Genomic DNA, 23261 nt, shown 5'->3' with positions numbered 1-23261 from the left:
GGCAGCATCTATGGAAAAGAGAATAGTCGACATTTTGGGCTGAAACCCTTCAGCAGGAGGGTTGGTTCCTCCAGCATTTTGTACGTTGCTTAGATTTTCAGCATCTGCAGGTTTTCTCTTGATTGTGACATATCAAATGATTTCCTGAAGTGAAAAAAATAATTTTGAAACTATCTAGGCCACACACACAAAATGCTGGTGGAATGCAGCAGGTCAAGCAGCATCTATAGGAAGAAGTACAGTCGACGTTTCAGGCCAAGACCCTTCATTAGGACTAACTGAAAGAAGAGATAGTGAGAGATTTAACAAGGATGTTTCTCATTACTTTCTTGCTGATGAAATTCATAATTTGGTAACTTTCCATTTTCCCTTCCCAATTTATTTATTTATTTATTTATTTATTTTGCGGTATTACAGATTTTCCAATAGAACCATGGAAGATTTTCACTACCAGTTCTATCATGAGAACTATATGATTTGATCTACCAGGTCAATTCGTCTGCTTATAATCCCTTTAATGTCTTCAGTACTTCTCCATTATTAAAAATGATGGAAACATTTCTACCACCATTGTGTTCTCAGTTCCCTTCCATTTCTGCTATATTGAGTCTTCTGGAATAAAGGCAAGCAATATCATGCCCAATATTTCTTTACTGAATTAACATTCCAGGATTGCTCTGAAAACTACCTTAAAATCTGCAAAATATTTCAAACAAGTAGTGAAAAGGTACAGAATAATGGCAATTTCTAGCTTTTAATTTGTCAAAGAGGAGCAAGGCAAAGGTAATGGAATAAGTAAAAGATCCGTCTGGATAAAATACTGGAAACACTAAAATCAGGAAACATCCACATAAATGAAAGATCGTTGGTCGAAAATATTAATGCAAAATCGTTACCAGCAGCTACCACCCAAAAAAACTTGGACTAATGGTTGATCGAAATTTAAATTACATCCCATTAATTCACTTTCAAGGATTCTTCATCTCATGTTTACCATATTTATTGCTTATTTATTTATTATTTCTTTATTTTTCTTTTTTATTTGCACTTTTTTTTTACATACATAGCTATTGTCCGTCCTGTTGGTTGCGGTCTTTCATCGATTCTATTGTTTCTTGTATTTACTGTGTATTCCTACAAGGAAATGAATATCAGGATTGCATACAGTGACATACATGTACTTTGATAATAAATTTACTTTGAAGACATTCTGCAGATCTTGAATAACAGTAAAGATGAAAACCTGTTCCAAAAACGTCTATTCAGTTTTCATGAAGTGACAGAGAAAGGACACATCAGACTAGGATGTGGATGAAACAAAATGATTTTCAATTGACAGCTCAGAGCTACAGTATGCCTGCATTATGAACATTCATTCAAAAGGCTGGACATGCATTTCCTGCTCTTGCAATGGGAAGGCGGGTGGGTATTGGGTGATCTGAGCACAGGCCCTTCAAGAATATTGAGAAGGGGTGAGTGAAGGTTTGATGTTAGTGTTACACAAACCAAAATAAATATAATGTGAAGACAAGCATACCCTCAGTAACCTGACACAAGGAAAGCAGTGAGCATCCAGGAGGAACAGTTGAATGCCTCATCAATTGAAGGGAATCCTTGGCTAATCACAGTAGAAACCACTTCAAAGACCGCTATAAATATTGCTGACAATATGATAATGCCAGAGAAGCCAGAAGTTGAAAATTGGTCTTAAGAAGCTGAAGATATTTGAAGCTAGTCAATGTGTATGCTCTAGCCAGAAAGTAGTAGCACAGATAATGTATTTGAAAACATAATTAGAGCAGGACTGAGGCCAAATGTTCCATGCATTCCATGAAAAAAGAAACAGGTATAGGAGGGGCCACAACTTGTTTGCATAGAAATATCTTCATTTGGAAACCGGGAATGGAGTTAAGACAATTTATCCAACTGTCATGATGGACTTTGTTTAGCTGCAGATATTTTTTGGACAGCTTAGATGCAGAATAACTATTCTCATAAAATTGCATATCACAAATTGCAAAGTGAAATCTTTTTAATCTTTGTCAGTGTACATGATATATTTATGACAACCTTCATCTCAGTTGTGAATGTGTGCAATTAATATCTGAACTGAAATGTAAAGCAATTACTGCAAAAACATCACACCAAAAACTATGCTACGGATGTACAGTACACATCAATACTGACCATTAACACAAACTAAATCATGAGACAGAAAACTTAGAAGTAAGAATTCTTCTTTTAAATGGAGCAACGTTAACATGGATTAAAAATGTTTTAATAAAAGGCAAAATATGCAGCTGAAATAATTCCTATACAGGAATACTGCAAAGATGCAAAATTTATTAAAATAATTTGACATAAATAGACCCCAAAATAAATATGCATTTGACCTAATCTAGAATATAGCATTGCTATACGCTGAAAAGAATTATGCTCTTCATGGTCAGATAATTATTTTTTTTTACCAGAATATTGTGCTAAGTGAATAATGGATGTTGCAGCTAAGTGTGTAGGAAATATAAGTTTGAATTCGGACACATTTGTAGGTATCACTGACCAAAGTGTACATCTCAAAACAACCGCAAAACACAGTTCATTTCTGGTGTCTTCCAAAGGACATACTTGCAATGACTGCAACTATAATACTGCTAATCTTGGAAACATCAAGAAAACTCAACTTCAGTTGCCAAGTCATCATACTTCTCTACAGTGGTTCCATTTCTAACTGGTAAAGAGTAAAATTACATGTAAAGCATCGCTTTGTAGCGCATATTTCAAAACAAAAATTTGTGACATGGCTTCTATTTCTTCCTTACTCACCAATCAATTGAATCAGGACATATATAGCAGATGTTTGCTGGAAAAATAAAAGAAAGCAAGTGAGTTACTGTAGCCCATGCAAAAGGACTAAAACTGGCATGGAAGTAGATGTATGACAAAGCTATAATACAAATACCATGAGTGACTACAGAAAGGAGGTTTTGGTGCATGCTATTATACTGCATTTCCATGATACATATCTAGGTTAGGATCCTGAACTTAACTTTAAATTTCAGTACGATCAGACAATTCAGCTGACAGTGCACAAATAGACCGAATGTTTGATCCATTAACTAATAGCAGATTGCAGCACCATTCAGTCAGATGGCCAATCATTCCCTCTATCATAGCTCAGTCTACAGATTGAAAACAATGGCTAAAACTTCATAAAACTACATGGGATTTTTTTTTAGTGCCTCATCAAGCTTAAAATTTAAACATAATGTATAAAAGACCATAACTTTTTAAGTACAGTTCTTATACATAAAGGGCCAGTTTTTGTGATAGCAAATGATGGGTCAACTCTTCAGAACTGGCATTTTGGAATTTCTACCTATTTTTGATTGAAAACGCAAACCTCCAATGCTGCTGCCAATAATTCAATACAGTTTTACAGGCTGCAATAATGTATCTATGAGATAATTTGGCTGCTTACTTGTCAGAAGGTATTAGATCAGGCCTTGCTGCAAATTAAGTATTGTGCAAATTTAAGATTACAAGTGATTTCAACCTCAATGTAGTAGAACAAATAGCCAAAGTAGTATCTCAATGTCATTTGATGAGGACAAAAATGAATTCTAATATTCTTAGAGTGGGCTATGTGCTTGATTACTCCTATCACATCCCTCAACATTCCCTACATTTCCCTATATTTGATGTTTTTCACTAAGACATGGCTGTACTTCCCCAAATCCTTTGCAAAATTTAACAGAAGGTGATTGCTGCAATTATACTGTACCCCCACCCCCCCCGCCACACACACACAGACATTCACTATCTTGGGTATATGCAATTAATGTTTAACATCTAGACTGGGAACCAACAATGCAGTTTACCAGAACCAATGTCACTGGCATTGAACTCAAAATGTTAAACATGACATTAATTATAGGACAATAACTCCAAAAACAATTATACTGATATAGTAGCATATTGCAATTGAGCTTACAACTCAAGAATACAATTAAAATACTACTAAATGACTTCATGCCAAAACAATAGATGGGCTATTGAAACATCCACATCCAGTCCTTACAAGAAAGCAAGTGGCTCCAAGGACCATTATACTGGTTTTACTTGTAAAACCCATTAATTCAGATTGAGGTTTACTAGGATTACATGCTACACAAAAATTTCACACAGTCTGTCCACTGCACATTGTCACATACAAATAACAATACAATACATGCAATGGTATAAAATCCTGGAGGATTCCAATAAATAAATTTGTAGAATTAAAATGGGTGAAGGCATCATTCATATGCAGTCTATATACAGCACCCAAAAGGACAATTATCCAAGTTTTAAAGTTACTATTTGCTGTAGTTTCATGACAAATTTATTCTTCACTTCAGTTTTCCATAGATGACAACAAAGCAGCATGTAACAGCAAAAATATTCAATTAAATGGGTCATGATTGAATAGTCTTTTTTAGAATGTCATTTTGACTTTGAAAAATATTTGCATTGGGTGTGCATAAATATACAGGACAGTTTAAAAAAGTATCAATATGCAGACACACCACTGTGGTGTACCCTATTATTTATTTCACTACAACAGTAACCCTTTGTGTTGAAGAAAATGAATCTTAATGTAATATCACAATAACAATTTCCTTTTAAAAAACTGGGAGATAAATATTGAAGGAAAATACACTTTTGCAGAAATTCTTAAAGCACCTGGCTAGCAGTAGAATGCCAAGTCTACTGCAACATCCTGGCATCTCCCAAATAAAAATTAGCTAATTGAAGATTTTTAAAAAGTCATATGAACTAATGATAATGCATTGCAGCAGTGTGCAAGTACAAATTATTTTTCCCTTAATAGTATGCCAACTCTCCTGCATCTTCCCCAAACAAATAATACATTACCTATTTTGGTCACATTCAGACAAACTTATAGTTACGTTTTATGTGCAGCCATATGCAGATGAAGTGTACAGTTTAAATGCTGACACAGGGAGCATCTATCAAGCTGCATATATGCTACAGAGTAGGGACATTCAAATCATTGGAGTGACAGGAGAAAAACTGAAATTCTGTCCAGAATGGTATTAAATCATCCCTGACATCACAGTATACTGTACTATGTAACCTTGTGCAGATGGGATACAAAACCATGTGATAGGACCAGGAAAGTCTTGTCCACTAGTGGAACAATCAAGCCTAACAACTACTGTTACAAAAAGGTTTGAATACAAATACGCAATATTATCTACAATAAAAAAAGTTATATGGCATGATTTCATGTTCTTCATTTTGTAGAAATGTTTTAACAATTCATTTAAATATTCACATTGTAGTAAACTTCATGAAAGAACACATCTGTATAAGAAAGAAGTCTTGAAGGCCATTAACAGGATGTGCAAATATTTCATTTTTCAAGATGAATCATGATCCATACTGCAACCAAGGGCCTCAATATCATGGCTGATGTCGGAGATCATTTTGTCCCACTCATCACCTTCTGAAGGCACTGACTGATCATCTGAGCCTGCAGTTGCTCCATTCCCATTGGTGGTTGAATTGGATGCATTACTTAAAGTCCTTCTGCATCGGCCAAAACTGTCTGTAATAATGCCCCGGCCATCCTTGACACCAATGGTTTCTAGAAAGTTTTCAAAGTGTAAGCTGTCTTTTTCTGGAATGAAAGGTCGGAGTCCTAGAAAACATAACGTGAGCATTTAAATTGTTTTAATTTCTGATGGCAGCATTTTAATTATTTTTAGAGTAAGTCAGAGCCCAGTAACCAGCTGCTTGGTTATTCTAATTTATGGGAATTGATGGATGTTCATAGTTCTTCAGAAATATTCCATGAGCACACTCTATTGTAGCAAATCAGATTTTGATAAATTAAACAACCTTAACACCACTTCAATCCAAATCCAATTACCAGCTCGAAGTTCAAAGAAAATGTATGTTACCATATACAACCTTGAGATTAATTTTCTTGTAGACATACTCAATAAATCTATAGAATAATAGATAAGAAAATGAATGAAAGACCCCACCAACTTGGGTGAAGAACCAGTGTGCAAAAAACAAACTGCAAATACAGAAAGAAATAAATAATAATAATAAACGAATAAGCAATAAATATTGAGAACATGAGATGAAGAGTCCTTGAAAGTGAGTCCATAGGTTTTGGGAACATTTCAATGATGGGGCACATGAAATTGAGTAATGTTATCCCTTTTGGTTCAAGAACCTGATGATCAAAGGGGTAAGAACTGTTCCTGAACCTGGTGGTGGGGGTCCTGAGGCTCCAGGACCGTCTTACTGAGGGCAGCAGTGAGAAGAGATCATGTCCTGGGTGGTGGGGGTCACTGATGATGTAAGCTGCTTTCCTGCAACAACATTTCATGTAGATGTGCTCAAAGGTGGGGAGGGCTTTACTTGTAATGGACTGGGCTGTATCCACTACGTTTTGTAGAATTTTCTGTTCAAGGGCAATGGTGTTTCCCTACCAGGCTGCAATGCAGTCAGTCAGTATACATAGAAACATAGAAAATAGGTGCAGGAGTAGGCCATTCGGCCCTTAGAGCTTGCACCGCCATTTATTATGATCATGGCTGATCATCCAACTCAGAACCCCGCCCCAGCCTTCCCTCCATACCCCCTGACCCCCGTAGCCACAAGGGCCATATCTAACTCCCTCTTAAATATCGCCAATGAACTGGCCTCAACTGTTTCCTGCGGCAGAGAATTCCACAGATTCACCACTCTCTGTGTGAAGAAGTTTTTCCTAATCTCGGTCCTAAAAGGATTCCCCTCTATCCTCAAACTGTGGCCCCTCATTCTGGACTTCCCCAACATCGGGAACAATCTTCCTGCATCTAGCCTGTCCAATCCCTTTAGGATCTTATACGTTTCCTTCAGATCCCCCCTCAACCTTCTAAATTCCAACGAGTACAAGCCCAGTTCATCCAGTCTTCCTTCATATGAAAGTCCTGCCATCCCAGGAATCAATCTGGTGAACCTTCTTCGTACTCCCTCTATGGCAAGGATGTCTTTCCTCAGATTAGGGGACCAAAACTACACACAATACTCCAGGTGTGGTCTCACCAAGGCCTTGCACAACTGCAGTAGTACCTCCCTGCTCCTGTACTCGAATCCTCTCGCTATAAATGCCAGCATACCATTCGCCTTTTTCACTACCTGCTGCACCTGCATGCCCACTTTCAATGACTGGTGTATAATGACACCCAGGTCTCGTTGCACCTCCCCTTTTCCTAATCGGCCACCATTCAGATAATAATCTGTTTTCCTATTTTTGCCACCAAAGTGGATAACTTCACATTTATCCACATTAAATTGCATCTGCCATGAATTTGCCCACTCATCCAACCTATCCAAGTCACCCTGCATCCTCTTAGCATCCTCCTCACAGCTAACACTGCCGCCCAGCTTCGTGTCATCCGCAAACTTGGAGATGCTGCATTTAATTCCCTCATCCAAGTCATTAATATATATTGTAAACAACTGAGGTCCCAGCACTGAGCCTTGCGGTACCCCATTAGTCACCGCCTGCCATTCTGAAAAGGTCCCGTTTATTCCCACTCTTTGCTTCCTGTCTGCTAACCAACTCTCCACCCACACCAATACCTTACCTGCAATACCGTGTGCTTTAAGTTTGCACACTAATCTCCTGTGTGGGACCTTGTCAAAAGCCTTCTGAAAATCCAAATATACCACATCCACTGGTTCTCCCCTATCCACTCTACTAGTTACATCCTCAAAAAATTCTATGAGATTCGTCAGACATGATTTTCCTTTCACAAATCCATGCTGACTTTGTCCGATGATTTCACCGCTTTCCAAATGTGCTGTTATCACATCCTTGATAACTGACTCCAGCAGTTTCCCCACCACCGACATTAGGTTAACCGGTCTATAATTCCCCGGTTTCTCCCTCCCTCCTTTTTTAAAAAGTGGAGTTACATTAGCCACCCTCCAATCCTCAGGAACTAGTCCAGAATCTAACGAGTTTTGAAAAATTATCACTAATGCATCCACTATTTCTTGGGCTACTTCCTTAAGCACCCTGGGATGCAGACCATCTGGCCCTAGGGATTTATCTGCCTTCAATCCCTTCAATTTACCTAACACCACTTCCCTACTAACACGTATTTCGCTCAGTTCCTCCATCTCACTGGACCCTCTGTTCCCTACTATTTCTGGAAGATTATTTATGTCCTCCTTAGTGAAGACAGAACCAAAGTAATTATTCACTTGGTCTGCCATGTCCTTGCTCCCCATAATCAATTCACCTGTTTCTGTCTGCAGGGGACCTACATTTGTCTTTACCAGTCTTTTCCTTTTCACATATCTATAAAAGCTTTTACAGTCCGTTTTTATGTTTCCTGCCAGTTTTCTCTCATAATCTTTTTTCCCCTTCCTAATTAAGCCCTTTGTCCTCCTCTGCTGAACTCTGAATTTCTCCCAGTCCTCAGGTGATCCACTTTCTCTGGCTAATTTGTATGCTTCTTCTTTGGAATTGATACTATCCCTAATTTCTCTTGTCAGCCACGGGTGCACTACCTTCCTTGATTTATTCTTTTGCCAAACTGGGATGAACAATTGTTGTAGTTCATCCATGCAACCTTTAAATGCTTGCCATTGCATATCCACCGTCAATCCTTTAAGTGTCATTTGCCAGTCTTCACTACACATCTACAGAAGTTTATCAAAGTTTTAGTTATCATGCCGAATCTTCACAAACGTCTAAGGAAGTAGAAGCACTGCTGTGCTTTCTTCATAACTGCACTTACACAGTAGGCCCAGGACTGGTCCTCCAAAATAATAACACCAAGGTATCTGAAGTGCTGACTTCCTTCACTCCTGATCTTCTGATGAGGACTGTCTCATGGACTCCTGGTTTCTTCCTCCTGAAGTCAATAATCAGCTCCTTGGTCTTACTGATATTGAGTAAGAGGTTGTTTTTAAAATGGTACCACAGCCAGATTTTCAATCTCCTTCCTATATTCCTGATTTGTCACCACCTTTGTTTCAGCCTGCAACAGTGGGGTCATCAGCAAATTTGAATATGGCATTGGAGCTATGCTTAGCCACACAGTCTTAAGTGTAAAGCAAGGGTCTAAGCACGCAGCTTTGTGGTGCACATTTGTGCTGATGGGAGATCGTGGAGATGTTGTTAATCCAAACTGATTAGGGTCTGCAAGTGAGGAAATCAAGGATCCAATTGCACAGGAAAATATTGAGGCCAAGGTCTTGGAGCCTATTGATTAGTTTTGAGGGGACGATGGTATTAAATTCTAAACTGTGGTGGATAAAGAGTATCCTGATGCATCTTGGCTGTACAAATGTTCCAGAGTTGAGTGAAGAGCCAATAAGATGGACCTGTTGCTCTGGTAGGCAAGTTGGAGCAGATCTAAGTCGCTTCTCAGGCAGGAATTGATATCTTTCATAACTGTGGATTTAAGTGCTACTGGACAATAATCATTGGGGCAGGTTCCCACATTCTTCTTAGGTGCTGGTATAATTGAAGCCTGCTTGAAGCAGGTGGGTATCCCAAGACAGCTGAACCGAGAGGTTAAAGATCTCAGTACACTCCAGCGAATTCATGTATAATTTTTAATTTTCCACAAATATCAAGACACTGCTGAAAATTATCCCAAAACAAAGCAAATTATCCTACCATCAAGTAGAAAAAATATGCATGATGGTAAAAATCCAACAACCCTGAATGACAGATGCTAATTAATAGGAGTAAGGGTACTGGATTGCTTTTCCAGGCTTTGTTACAGTGCAGGCACAAAAGGACTCTGCCTGAGATGCATATGACCGAAAGATATGGGAGCGGAATTAGACAATTATACCTATGCATTTCATCATGGCTGATCCATTTCTCTCTCAGCCAAAATCTTCTGCCTTCTCCCCATAAAACTTCATGCCCTGACTAATCAAGAATCTATCCTTGAATATATCCAATGATTTGGACTCCAATTGTCTAAGGCAAGAGATTCCACAGATTCCTCCTCTCTGGCTAAAATATTCCTCCTCATCTCTGTACTAAATGGACATTCCTCTATTGTGCCCTGGTCCTAGACTTCCCCCCACCATAGGAAACATCCTCTCCACATCCACTCTATCAAGGCCTTTCACCATTCGATAGGTTTCAATGAGACCCCCCCCTTCATTCTTCTAAGTTCTAGCCCAAAGCAATCAATCTGTCCTCATGTGGTAACCCTTTCATTCCCAGAATCATTCTTGTGAACCTCTTCTGAACCCTCTCCAATGTCAGCACATCCTTTCATAGACAAGGGGCTCAAAACTGCTCTCAATACTCCAAGTGAAGCCTTACCAGTGCCTTATAAAGCCTTAACATTACATCCTTGAAATAAAGACTCACCACTCACTCAGCCAGCACCGATATGCTGTTTTACAGTTGAGAAAACCTTCAGATGCTAGAAATCAAAAGTAATGCACACACAATACTGGAGGAACTCAGCAGGGCAGGCAACATCTATGGAAAAGAGCAAACAGTCGATGTTTCAGGTCTGATGAAGGATCTCGGACCAAAACGTCCTGGCCTTCTGAGTTCTTCCAGAATTTTGTGTGTATTACCATTTTACAATTGCTTGGTCTCCACTTTACCTCAGACATTTTACTTCTCACCACCTTTCCTCCAATGCAAGTTAAAACATGATTCATTTCTAACTTTTCACAATGCTAAAAAAGGTTCATCAACCCAAAGTAACAGCATGTTTCTGGAGGTTCTACAATTTGCCTATTGCCAGAATAGGTCTACAGCAGATGCAATCTTACTGGCTCTCGACTTGGTCTTGGATAACCAGTACAATAGGAATACCAAAGTCAGCCTGCTGTTTATTGACTACAGCTCAGCATTCAACCCTCAAGTTCTAATCAACAAGCTCCAAAAATCTGGACCTCTGTTCTTCCCTCTGCAATTGGATCCTTGACTTTCTCACTGGGAGACCACAGTCTGTGCCAATCGAAAATAATATCTCTTCATGATAATCAACACTGGCACACCTCATGGAATTGTGCTTAGCCCACTGCTCTACTCTATCTACACCCATGATTGTGTAGGTAGGTACAGCTCAAATGCCATCTATAAATTTGCAGCAACACAACTACTGTTGGCAGAATTTCACATGGTGACCATGAGGCTTACAGGAGTGAGATAGATCAACTGGTTGAGTGGTGTCACAGCAACAAACTTGCATTCAATGTCAGTAAGACTAAGGAATTGATTGTGGACTTTAGGAAGGGGTTGAGAACAACACACACTAGTCCTCATCAAGGGATGACATGTGCATAGGAGAGCAGTTTCAAGTTCTTGGGTGTCAACATCTAAGGATCTATTCTGGGACTAACACATCCATGTAATTACGAAAAGGGTATGGCAGTGGCTATATTTCATTAGAGAATTAGTATGCCATCGAAGACTCTCAAATTTCTACACGTGTACTGTGGAGAGCATTCTAACTGGTTGCATCAAAGTCTGTTATGGAGGGGCAATGACACAGGATCAGAAAAAAAGCTGCAGAAAGTTATAAACTCAGCTAGCTCCATTATGGGCAGCCTCCCCAGAACCAGGGCACCTTCAAAAGGTAACACACACAAAATGCTGGAGGAACTCAGGTCAGGCAGCAACTATGTAAAAGAGTGAACAGTCGATATTTTAAGCCAAGACTCTTCTTCAGGACTGAGAGGGCAGGGGAGAGGGAAAAGAAGCTAGTTTGAAGGTGATAGGTGAAGCCAGGTGGATGGGAAAGGTCAAGGGCTGAAGAAAGAATCTGATAGGAGAGGAGAGTGGACAATAGGAGAAAGGGAAGGAGGAGTGGACCCAGGGGGAAGTAATAGGCAGGTGAGAAATAGTGAAAGGTCAGAGTGGGGAATGGGGGGGAGGGGGGGAGAGAGAAGAGAATTGTGTTCACTGGAAGGAGAAATCGATTTTTATACCATCAGATGGAATATAAAGTGTAGCTCCTCCACTCTGAGGGTGGCCTTGTCTTGGCACAAGAGGAGGCCATGGAATCAACACACTGGAGCAGGAATGGGAATCGGAATTAAAATATTTTGCCATAATCTGCTTGTGGCAGATGGTGCAGAAGTGTTTGACGAGGCAGTCACTCAATTTACGGCACGTCTCACCTATGTAAAAGAGGCAGCCATGGGAGCACCAGACAGAATAGACGACCCCAACAGTTTCACAGGTGAGGTGTAGCCTCATCTGGAAGGACCATTTGGGGTCTTGAAAGGAGGTGAGGGAGATTGTGTATGGGTAGGTGTAGAACTTTGGCTGCTTGCAGGGATAAGTGCCTGAGGGAGATTAGTGGAGAGGGACGAATGGACACAGTAATCGTGGAGGGAGCGATCCCTGCAGGAAGCAGAGGGTGGGGGGAGAGGTAAAGATAAGTTTAGTGGTAGGGTCCCTTTGGAGATGGAACATCTCTATGGGAAATTTATGGGAAATGGAGGCGAGGGCAGCATCAATAACTCCGTTCTTTAAAGGTGGGGGACTTCTCTGATGTCCTGAAGTGGAAAGCCACGTCCTGAGAACAGATGCAATGGAGACGAAGAAACTGGGAAAGGGGAATATCATTTTAACAGGAGATAGGGTGGGAAGAGGTAGAGTCCAGATAACTATGGTAATCAGTAGGTTTATAAAAGATGTCGGTTGACAGTTTGTCTCCAGAGATAGAAACAGAGAGATCAAAGGGGAGGGAGACACCCTAGTGAATTTAAGGGCAGGGTAGAAGTTAAAGGCAAAATTGATGAAATTGACGAGCTCAGCATGGGTGCATGAAGCAGTACCAATGCAGTTGTCAATGTAGCGGAGGAAGAGGTGGGTAACATACCCAGGGAAGTCTTTGAACACAGACCGCTCTACAGAGCCGAACAGGCAGGTATAGCTGGGGCCCATGTGAGTACTCATGAACTCCTCAGGTTTGGAGGAGGTGGAAGGAGCCAAAGGAAAAATTGTTCAGGGTGATCACCTTCACAAGGCGATGCTTCAAAAAGGTAGCATCCATCAAGAACCCCCAGCACCCAGAACATGCCATCTTCTCAATGCTCAAGGTGGTGGTACGGGAGTCTGAAGACACACATTCAATGTTTCAGGAACAGCTTCTTTTGCTCCACCATCAGATTTCTAAATGAACAATGAACCCATATGCACTACCTCACCTTTCCTTCTCTTTTTGTGCTACTTATTTTATATTGCAATTTATAGTTTTTTTTATCATGTGTTGTAATACCAGTGCTGCAAAATGACAAATTTCACATTTGCCAGTGATATTAGTTGGGCACGTGGCCAAGTGGTTAAGGCATTCGTCTAGTGATCTCAAGGTCGCTGGTTTGAGCCTCAGTTGTGGCAGCGTGTTTGTGCCCTTGAGCAAGCCACTTAACCACACATTGCTCTAGTATCTGTGCGAGGAGTGGCGCCCCACACAGACTTCCAATCTGTGCCTTGTAAGGCATGAAAATGCCCGACGCAGGCCTCTCATGGTCTGAGTCGATGTTCCCTCCCTCCCTGCCAGTGATATTAAACCTGATTCTGATCCTGTTCCAATCGTAAAAAATACTAATGCCAGTCTTCGGTAGATAATGCAAACCAAAGGGAAAGCATACTACCAGTTGTATGATGGTGACTAACCCCTTTACTTAGCACTGGAAGTAACAGAGAAAAGTGGATACATTTTCCAGCAACAGAGGGCCCAAAATCAAAATAAGACAAATCAATAAATAAGCAGAGCTAACAGATAATATGGCAGTTCTAAGTTAAGAAATGTAGTGCATGGTTAAAATCATGAAGTAAAGATGCAATTTATGAAAATTTAAAGGCATAGAAATTAGTTAATCTTCATAATCAAGCAACATATTCAGTATCAGTTTAAAGGTTAGTTTTGCAGAAAAGCTGCCGGAACAAAGTTCCTTCATAGACCAAAAACAATATACCCACCAAAAGCAAATATATTTGCAATATCTAATCATAGTCTAAACCCCTCATCTCTGGAATCAACCTGGTGAACCTCCTCTGCAAGGCCCTTTAAGAGCTGCATCAGAAAACTACTGACAAAGGGCTGTGGAAATTTGTAACATAATAGATGCTACAAGAACTGAAACCTTCAAACTTTAAAAAACTTGTTGCTTGTTAAATTGAGCCAAGGGTGACAACTTGAACTGGAATTTAGATCTAAAATTGATAAAACAATCTCTACAGATTGAAAATCATGCTGTTATGCTGAGCGGTGAAATTACTTGCAGGGATGAGGGGAGGAAGAGGGTGAGATCAGCTTTGCTGAAGTGAAGTCAAAAACTGACTTTATGGTATAATAAACCATAAATGAAAATTTCAAAACTGTATTTGAAATTCTTTGTGGATATAATGAGCGCAGTGGATAGAGGGGAACAGATGGATGTTATTTACTTGGATTTCCAGAAGGCATTCGATAAGGTGCCACATAAAAGACTTATCCATAAGAAGAGGATACATAGAGTTGGGTTGATGTATTAACATGGATAGAGGATTGGTTAACTAACAGAAAGCAGAGAGTTGGGATACACGAGTGTTACTCTGGTTGGCAATCAGTGGTGACCGGTGTGCTGCAGGGGTCGATGCTGGGCCTAATAATTGTTCACGATATACATTAACGATCTGGAAGAGGGGACCAAGTGAAGTGTATCTAGCTTTGCTGATGATACCAAGTTGAATGGAAAAGCAAACTGGGCAGAAGATATGGAAAGCCTGCAGAGAGATATAGAAAGGTTAAGTGAGTGGGCAAGAGTTTGGCAGATGGAGTACAATACTGGTAAATGTGAGGTCATCCACTTTGGGAGGAAAAATGAAAGAGTTTATTTTTTAAATGGTAAAAAACTGCAGCATGCTGCTGTGCAGAGGAACTTGGGAGTATTTGTGCATGAATCACAAAAAGTTGCTTTGCAGGTGCAGCAGGCTATTAAGAAGGCAATTGGAATGTTGGCCTTGTCACTAGAGGGATTGAATTTAAGAGCAGGGAGGTTATGCTGCAACTATACAGGGTACTGGTGAGGCCGCACTTGGAGTACTGTGTGCAGTTCTGATCTCCTCACTTGAAGGAGGATATACTGGCTTTGGAGGCGGTGCAGAGGTTGATTCCAGAGATGAGGGGGTTAGACTATGAGGAGAGATTGAGTCACCTGGGACTGTACTCGCTGGAATTCAGAAGAATGACAGGAGTTCTTATAGAAATGTATAAAATTATGAAAGGGATAGATAAGATGGAGGCAGAAAAGTTGTTTCCACTGGTAGGTGAGACTAGAACTAGGGGACATTACCTCAAGATTCGGGGGAGTATATTTAGGACAGAGATGAGGAGAAACTTCTTTTCTCAGAGGGTGGTGAATCTGTGGAATTCTCTGCTCAATGAAGCAGTGGAGGCTACCTCAGTAAATATATTGAAGACAAGGTTGGATAGATTTTTGCATACTAGGGAAATTAAGGGTTAGGGGAAAAGGCAGTTAGGTTGAGATGAGTCTACAGCTAGATCAGCCATGATCTTATTGAATGGCAGAGCAGGCTCGACGGGCCAGATAGCCTACTCCTGCTCCTATTTCTTATGTTCTTATGTATTGGCAAGACAAAATTCAGGCAGAGGTATATTTAAAGCACGATAGGTGTGTTAAAGGAATTTCTGTGAAACTATATATTGGTTGGGGGGAAAAATATGTATGTCAATAGTTTAAATGAATGTAAGTTTGCAGTGCTTTGATGAGGTGATTATGAAAAATGTAATAAGCAATTATGGTTTAAGTTCATAATAATTAGACGTTGCATTGCTCAATTTTTGAAACTGAGCTTGAAATAAGCAAGTTTCAAAGTTAGCTTCTCTCACCCATTCCCAAAAGATTAAAAATCTGCCTGAATCTCAAAAAAATGATATTCAAGTTGCACGATTTACCACTCTTAGGTTAAAAGGAGGATAGACAAAAGGTTTTATTAAGTGCTGTGACTTTGTTAACACAGCAAATACAATTCTTAGCAATACTGAGCAGTATTGGTAACTAGTCATCCAAATAATCTTGGAAATTAATCGGTAACCTACCAAGTAATAGAAATTTTCTACCATCACCGTACAATTGTCGAAGACTGATGCAAAATTCATGAATTGAAGCACCATTTCGATATTCATGCAGAAGCATAGCAAACTTTTGGATTTCTTCAGAAGTCAGCTTTGTTCTCAACTACAAAAACATAGTTCACAATTAATACAGTAATGGATCAGTGTTAACAATCAGAAGCAATCTGAGTAAATGCTATTCTAATACTATTCAATACATCTTCACAAAAATTGGGCAACAAAGAGGTTTTACATAATTCACAGCAACTTAATTTTCAAGTCCATAATCATATATGCAGGTAACTATCAGGTTGTTCCTGAATAGGTTACTTGAACCTACTGTATTTCTTACCAGCTGTCAAATTTTTATTGACAGAATTTAAATAAAAGGATGACAGCTGATCTCGTGTCACCCTTGAACATTCACCAGATCATTTGTTTCCCCTCTACTGCAAAATTGTGCAGCTAACAGTTTGGGATAGCAACAGAAATGAAATCCGGACTGCACTGTGCTGTTGGAGCTACAATTAAAACTCTGTACATTTACTTACGTTCATATTATTTAAACGTTTGTAAATTCCACACGATGTTAAATATTTCAGGTAAATTTTACAAAATAGTATTCTGGGTAGTGAATAAAACTATGAATGGCTTTCAACCTAGAGTTTACAGAATGAAGATCTGCTATCAAATATTACTTTCTTATAACTATAAAATTGGAGAAAATATGGGGGTGGGTAGTGATATTTTTCAATCTAGAAAACTAAGGACTTTAAGACTTATAATTTGCTTCAATGTTGATTGAAAGAACAATCAAACCTCAGAGCTACTGCCAAAAGTTAAATTTATCAATTAGCAGCAGCATAAATCTGGAACATCTGTGGCTGTTTGGTCACTATTTCAAAAGGTTCTGTATTTCCAATCTTTCTGCTTTCCTACCCTCAAACTACCACCACCCTATGCACATCAACCCAAAAGAAAATTAGCGTATATGGAAATCAAACCAATTGATCAATTGATACACTATGTTGAGAAGCAATGAGAAACACTAATCTTTAAATTAAATGTCACCATGTTTTGCAAGTGCAATAGCAGAACATGTAACATAATTTTTGAAACATTTGTACATAGCTACAGCCATTTGGTCAACATATCAAGAAAATTAATAATTCAAAAATTTTGCTTTGTCAATGAAATTGCATTTTCAGTACATTTATGTGTACCCAATTGATAATTACAAATTGAGAGCTGTGGTTATACTCGTGCTGTCAATAAAATGATTGGTAAAAAACTAAAAGGCGTTTTAAAGGGCTCAGATCACTAATGATTCATATCAATTTCTAGGATTATAGAGCCAACGTCTGGACAGCACTAGAAGTCAGAATTGAACCCAGACTGCAGGAGCTAAGCCAGCAACTCAAATAGCTATGGCACTTTTCTTCACCCTGCTTACCTATACCTATTCAAGACAAGCATTCCACGTTTATTTCTGTCAGGTATATTCCAAGGATGATATTCAATTTTAAGCATTTCTATTGGCCTTAACAGACGACAAACATGAATAGAATAGAACTTCATTATCATCGCTGAAGACAACAAGATTATGGATTACAAAACATGAGATCACTCTGAGAAAAGTACCATCATAAAAGCCTGTGTTCTGATGCTTCCAACAGTAACTTACTGTCATCATATAATCCTGCAGGAGTTCAGCTGCAGAAGCGCTCAGTTCACTTTCACTGACATTTTTTATCTGAGGAGATGGTAGAGTTGAAGATGGTGAATTTCCTCCAGTATCAGATCCCTGAAAAGACCTGCAGGAACAAAAGAAAATAGTTTAACTATATGCGAGTTGCAATAGCCAAAAGTAATCAACTCAGAAATTAATTTATATATTGAATATTGCATTTGATAATGCAAAGCGAAAGCGAATGTTATCAATTTCTTCATTAATTTTCAACAGGATGCATACAATTGCATGGCTAGTACTTATTGCCTGTTCTTAATTGCACAGAGGACCCCAAGACAGGAGCAGAATCAGGTCATTCGGCCCACCAAAACTGCTCTGCACTTGATCATGGTTGATTTAGTTACTTTCTCAATTTCATTTCTCTCCATAACCTTTGATATTCTTAACAAGAACCTATCAAACTCCACCTTAAATATACGCAATGATTTGGCCTCAACAGCCATTTATAGCAATGAATTCCACAGACTTGCTACTCTTTAGCAAGAAATTCCTTATCCGTTCTACAGTGATGTTCTTCCATTCTAAGGCTGTGCCCTCTGGTGCTTTTACAAGGTAATGTAATGGGTGACAGATAACGCATATTGTTCATAGAAACTGTTCTACATAGTTCACAAACACCTACACTGAGTTGTTGTGTTTACTTTAAGAAACTGTGTCTGATGTAATAACTGTGTCTGATTATACCGATAAAGATAACTGCTTTTGGCTTGTTCGTAATGGAAGGAAAGGGCTGCAGTTTTTGTTGCGCACATAAGATGACTCTCACATGTTTTATTCACAAAACATTGTTAAGAAGGCGTATGGTGTGTTGGCCTTCATTAACCGTGGGATTGAGTTCGGGAGCTGTGAGGTAATGTTACAAGGCCTTCTTTAGACCCCATTTGGAGTACTGTGTCCCGTTCTGGTCAGCTCATTACAGGGAGGATGTGGATATATAGAGAGAGTGCAGAGGAGGTTTACAAGGATGTTGCCTGGATTGGAGAGCATACCTTATGAAAACAGGTTGAGTGAACTTCGCCTTTTCTCCTTGGATTGACGGAGGATGAGAGGTGACCTGATAGAGGTGTACAAGATGATGAGGGGCATTGATAGTGTAGATAGCCAGAGGCTTTTTCTCAGGGCTGAAATGGCTAACATGAGGGGGCACAGTTTTAAGATGCTTGGAAGTAAGTACAAGGGGGATGTCAGAGGTAAGTTTTCCCCCACAGAGAGTGGTGGGTGGGTGGAATGCACGTTAAGAGACTCTTAGATCATTACATGAAGCTTAGAAAAATAGAGGGCTATGCTGTAGGGAAATTCTAGGAAGTTTCTAGAGTAGGTTACATGGTCGGCACAACATTGTGGGCTGAAGGGCCTGTAATGTGCTGTATTTCTATGTTTCTAAAAGTGTACACCAGACTCTCCTAAAATTGGAAACATCTTCTCCACATGTACTCTAGTCCTTTCAATATTCGGCAGGGATCAACGAGATCCCCCTCATTCTTCTAAACTCCAGCAAGTACAGGCCAAGAGCCATCAAATGCATGTTATTCTTTCATTCTCGGGACCATTCTTGTGAACCTCCTCTGGACTTTCCCCACTGCCAGCATATCTTTCTTAGACGTGGGGCCAAAAACTGCTCAATGCTCCAATTCTGGTGTGACAATTGCTTCATAAAGATTGAGCATTATTACATCTTCGCTCTTATAGTATAATACTCTTGAAATGCATGCCAACATTGCATTTGCCTTCCTGACTACCGACTTAACCTGCAAGTAAACCTTTAGGAAATCTTGCACTGGGACTCCCATGTCTCTTTGTACCTCTGATTTCAGAATTTACTCCCCACTTAGAAAATAGTCTATGCATTCTTTCTAGAAAAGTGCACAACCATACTCTTCCCTACAAAGCATTCCATTTGCCACTTCTTTGCCCATTCTCCTAATCTATACAATGCCCTCTGCAGACTCAGTTTCCTCACCACAGCCTGCCTCTCCACCTATCTTTGTATCGTCCACAAATTCAGCCAGACATTAGTTAGATTATTAACCAATAATGTGAAAAGTAGTACAACTAAATCAAGCCCTGCGGAACACCATTAGTCACTGGTAACCAAACAGAAACAGGCCCCTATATTCTTACTCTTTGCTTTCTGTCAGTCAGAAAATCTTCTATCTATGCTAGGATCCTTCCTGAAATACCATGAGCTCTTATCCTGTTTAGCAGACTCATGATCAGCACCTTGTCAAAAGCCTTCTGAAAATCCAAGTAAATCCACTGATTCACCTTTGACTATCCTGCCTGTTATTTCCTCAAATGGAAACCATGCTGACTTCAGCCTATTTTATTGTTTGACTCCAAGTACCCCAAAACCCCATCCTTAATAATCAACTCTAAGATCTTGGCAACCACTGAGGTCAGGATGACTGATCTATAATTTCCTGCCTTTTTCCTCCCTCCCTTCTTAAGACTGGAGTGTCATTTGCAATTTTCCAATCCTCTGGAACCATTCCAGGATCTAGTGATTTTTGAAAGATCACTACTAATGTCTCCACAATCTTTACAGCTACCTCTTTCAGAACCCTGGGGTGCCGGCCATCTGTTCTCAGCACAAGGAGCTGGAGCTGAGCTGTCAAGGTAATCTGCTGTGGTCCTTTCTGTGAAGGAGCTCCCACAGAACTGCTAAGGAATTCCAGGTATTAGCAAAAATATTTTAACACTTTGCTAGATTTAAGTTATGGTGTGTGGAAAGCAGCAGGTGGCAGTATTTTCATACTCCTCCACTTCTCATTTTTAACAGAAGTAAATGATTTGAGAGTCTGTTTGATAATTTAGTATATTTTATGAATGTACAGATTATAGCCAACGGTGTAACAATACAGGAAGAAACAAATGAGGCGCGAATCAGCACGCCTCATTTATGACTATGTTAGTTTTCAGTCATCGCATTTTATACCATAAGACATAGGAGCAGAATTAGGCCATTCAACCTGTTGAATCTGCTCCGCCATTCCATCATGGCTGATTTATTATCCCTGTCAACCCCATTCTCCTGCCTTCTCTCTGTAACCTTTGATGCCCTGACTAATCAAGAACCTATCAAAGTCTATATTAAATATACTCAATGATTTTGCCTCCACAGTCATCCATGACAATAAATTCCACAGATTCACTACTCTCTGGCTAAAAAAATTCCTAATCTCTGTTCTAAATGGATGTCTCTCTATTCAGAGGCTGGACACTCTGGTCCTAGACTCACCCACTACAGGAAATATCCACTCTATTTAGGCTGTTCAATATTTGATTGAGATCCCACCTCAACCTTCTAAACTCCAGCAAGTAGAGGCCCAGAGCCAAACACTTCTCATACATTAACCCTTTCATTCTCAGAACCATTCTTGTGAACCTCCCCTGGACCCTCTGCAATGCCAGCATATCTTTTCGTGGATAAAGGGCCTAAAACTGCTCACAATACTACCATTGCCTTTTATAAAGCCTCAGCATTATGTCCTTGTTCTTATATTCTAACCAAGTGACATAGGTGACAACAAGGTTTCGCTCCCAGATGAGCTCATTGCCTTCTATGCTTGTTTTAACTGTCAAAACATGGCGGAACCTTCACGAACTCTCACAGTCCCCGATGACCCTGTGACTTCAGTCTCCGAGGCCGACCTGAGAGCATCCTTCAGGAGGGTGAACCCACAGAAAGTACCAGGCCCAGATGGGATACCTGGTAGAGTACTAAAGACCTGTGCTGATCAACTGGCTGGACTGTTCAGCGATGTCTTTAACCTCTCACTTTGGCTGTCTGAGGCATGCACCCACCTGCTTCAAGCAGGTTTCAAATATTTCAGTGCCAAAGAAAATGGTAATCTGCCTGACTGACTATCGTCCAGTAGCATTTACATCCACTGTGATGAAGTGAAAGTGAGAGGTTGGTGATGAAACGTATCAGCTCTTGCCCGAGAAGTGATTTGGATCCGATCCATTTTGACTACTGTCATAACAGTCCCACAGGAGATGCCAGTTCCTTGGCTCTTAACTCAACCCTTAAACATCGAGAACATCTGGACAGCGAAGGTGCATACATCACCATGCTCTTCATTGATTATATCTCAGCATTTAATACTATCACCCTCTCAAAGCTAATCAATAAGTTTCAAGACCTTGGCCTCAATACCTCCTTGTGCAATTGGATCCTCAATTTCCTGACTGGCTGATCCTGGTCAGTCTGGCCTGGCAAAAGTATCTCCTCCACAATCTCCATCAGCACAGATGCATCCCAAGGCTGTGTGCTTAGCCCTCTGCTCTACTCACTTTACACTTCTAAGACCGTTGACTAAGCACAGCCCCAATACCATATTTAAGTTTGCTCACAACACCACTGTTGCTGTCTGATTCAAAGGTGGTGATTCATGGGGGGGGGGGGGGGGGGGGCAGGGCAGGGGGGAGAGATTGAAAATCTGGCTGAGTGGTGCCACAACAACAACCTCTCACTCAATGTCAGCAAGACTAAGGAGCTGATTATTGAGTTCAGGAGGAGGAAACCGGAGGTCCATGAGCCAGTCCTCATCGGGGTATCAGAGCTTTAAACTCCTCAGGTTTATAATCTCAGAGGGTCTGTCCTGGGCCCAGCAAGTGCCATTTCTAAGAAAGCAATGCAGGACCTCTACTTTGTTAGGTTTGCAAAGATTCAGCATAATATTTAACACTTTGAAATATTTCTGTAGATGTGTGATGGAGAGAATATTGATTGGTTGAATGGGAAATCATACAAATAGCAGTAGATACAGCCCAGTTCATCACAGGTAAAGCCATCCCTACTACTGAGCCCATCTAAACATAGTGCTGTTGTAGGAAAGCAGCATTCATTATCAAGGACCCCCACCATCCAGGCTATGCTCTCTTCTTCTCTGCTGCCATCAGAAAGGTTATCCTGGATCCTCAGGACCCACACCAGGTTCAGGAATAGCTAATAACTCAATTTTTGAAACTATGGGGATAACTTCACAGACCTACAACCTATAGAATCCCTTTTAAGGACGTGTTCTTGATATCTCATGTTCTTGATATTTATTGCTTATTATTATTGTTGTATTTTTATTTTTTTTCTCAGGGCAAGCTGTTAAAACCTGAGGTACAAGCTTAGTCAAGCACATTCATTTAAAAATTGCTAGGAACCTTTGGACTATTTAGTGGTATTTAGTATCTCTTTCACACAAGACTGGAGGAACTCAACAGGTCAGGCAGCATCGATGGAAAAGCGTAAACAATTGACCTAATGAGCCGAGATCATTCATCAGGACTGTAGAGTGGTAAGTTGACTGTTTACTCTTTTCCACAGATGCTGCCTGGCCTGCTGAGTTCCTCCAGCATTGTGTGCATATTGCTTTGGATTCCAG

General features: G+C 40.0%; 1 protein-coding gene across 2 annotated transcripts in view; it reads right to left on the bottom strand.

Moving 5' to 3' along the window:
- Positions 1-929: 929 nt before the first annotated feature.
- ccm2 (CCM2 scaffold protein) overlaps positions 930-23261 on the bottom strand; it is a 103755-nt gene continuing 81423 nt past the window's right edge. Inside the window, exons 8-10 of one of the 2 annotated variants that reach the window (XM_072251435.1) lie at positions 17815-17944; positions 16116-16254; positions 930-5704 (exon numbers count right to left, since the gene is read on the bottom strand). In XM_072251435.1, coding sequence (XP_072107536.1) covers positions 5424-5704; positions 16116-16254; positions 17815-17944 — 550 coding nt within the window. In that variant the 3' untranslated portion in view covers positions 930-5423. The remainder of the gene's footprint in view (positions 5705-16115; positions 16255-17814; positions 17945-23261) is intronic. The other variant, XM_072251434.1, reaches the window with a different exon arrangement.

The sequence above is a fragment of the Mobula birostris genome, chromosome 2 (assembly GCF_030028105.1).
Source record: "Mobula birostris isolate sMobBir1 chromosome 2, sMobBir1.hap1, whole genome shotgun sequence".
NCBI lineage: Eukaryota > Metazoa > Chordata > Chondrichthyes > Myliobatiformes > Myliobatidae > Mobula > Mobula birostris.
Note: the sequence above shows the minus strand (reverse complement) of the source record. Positions and strands in the feature narration are given on the sequence as shown.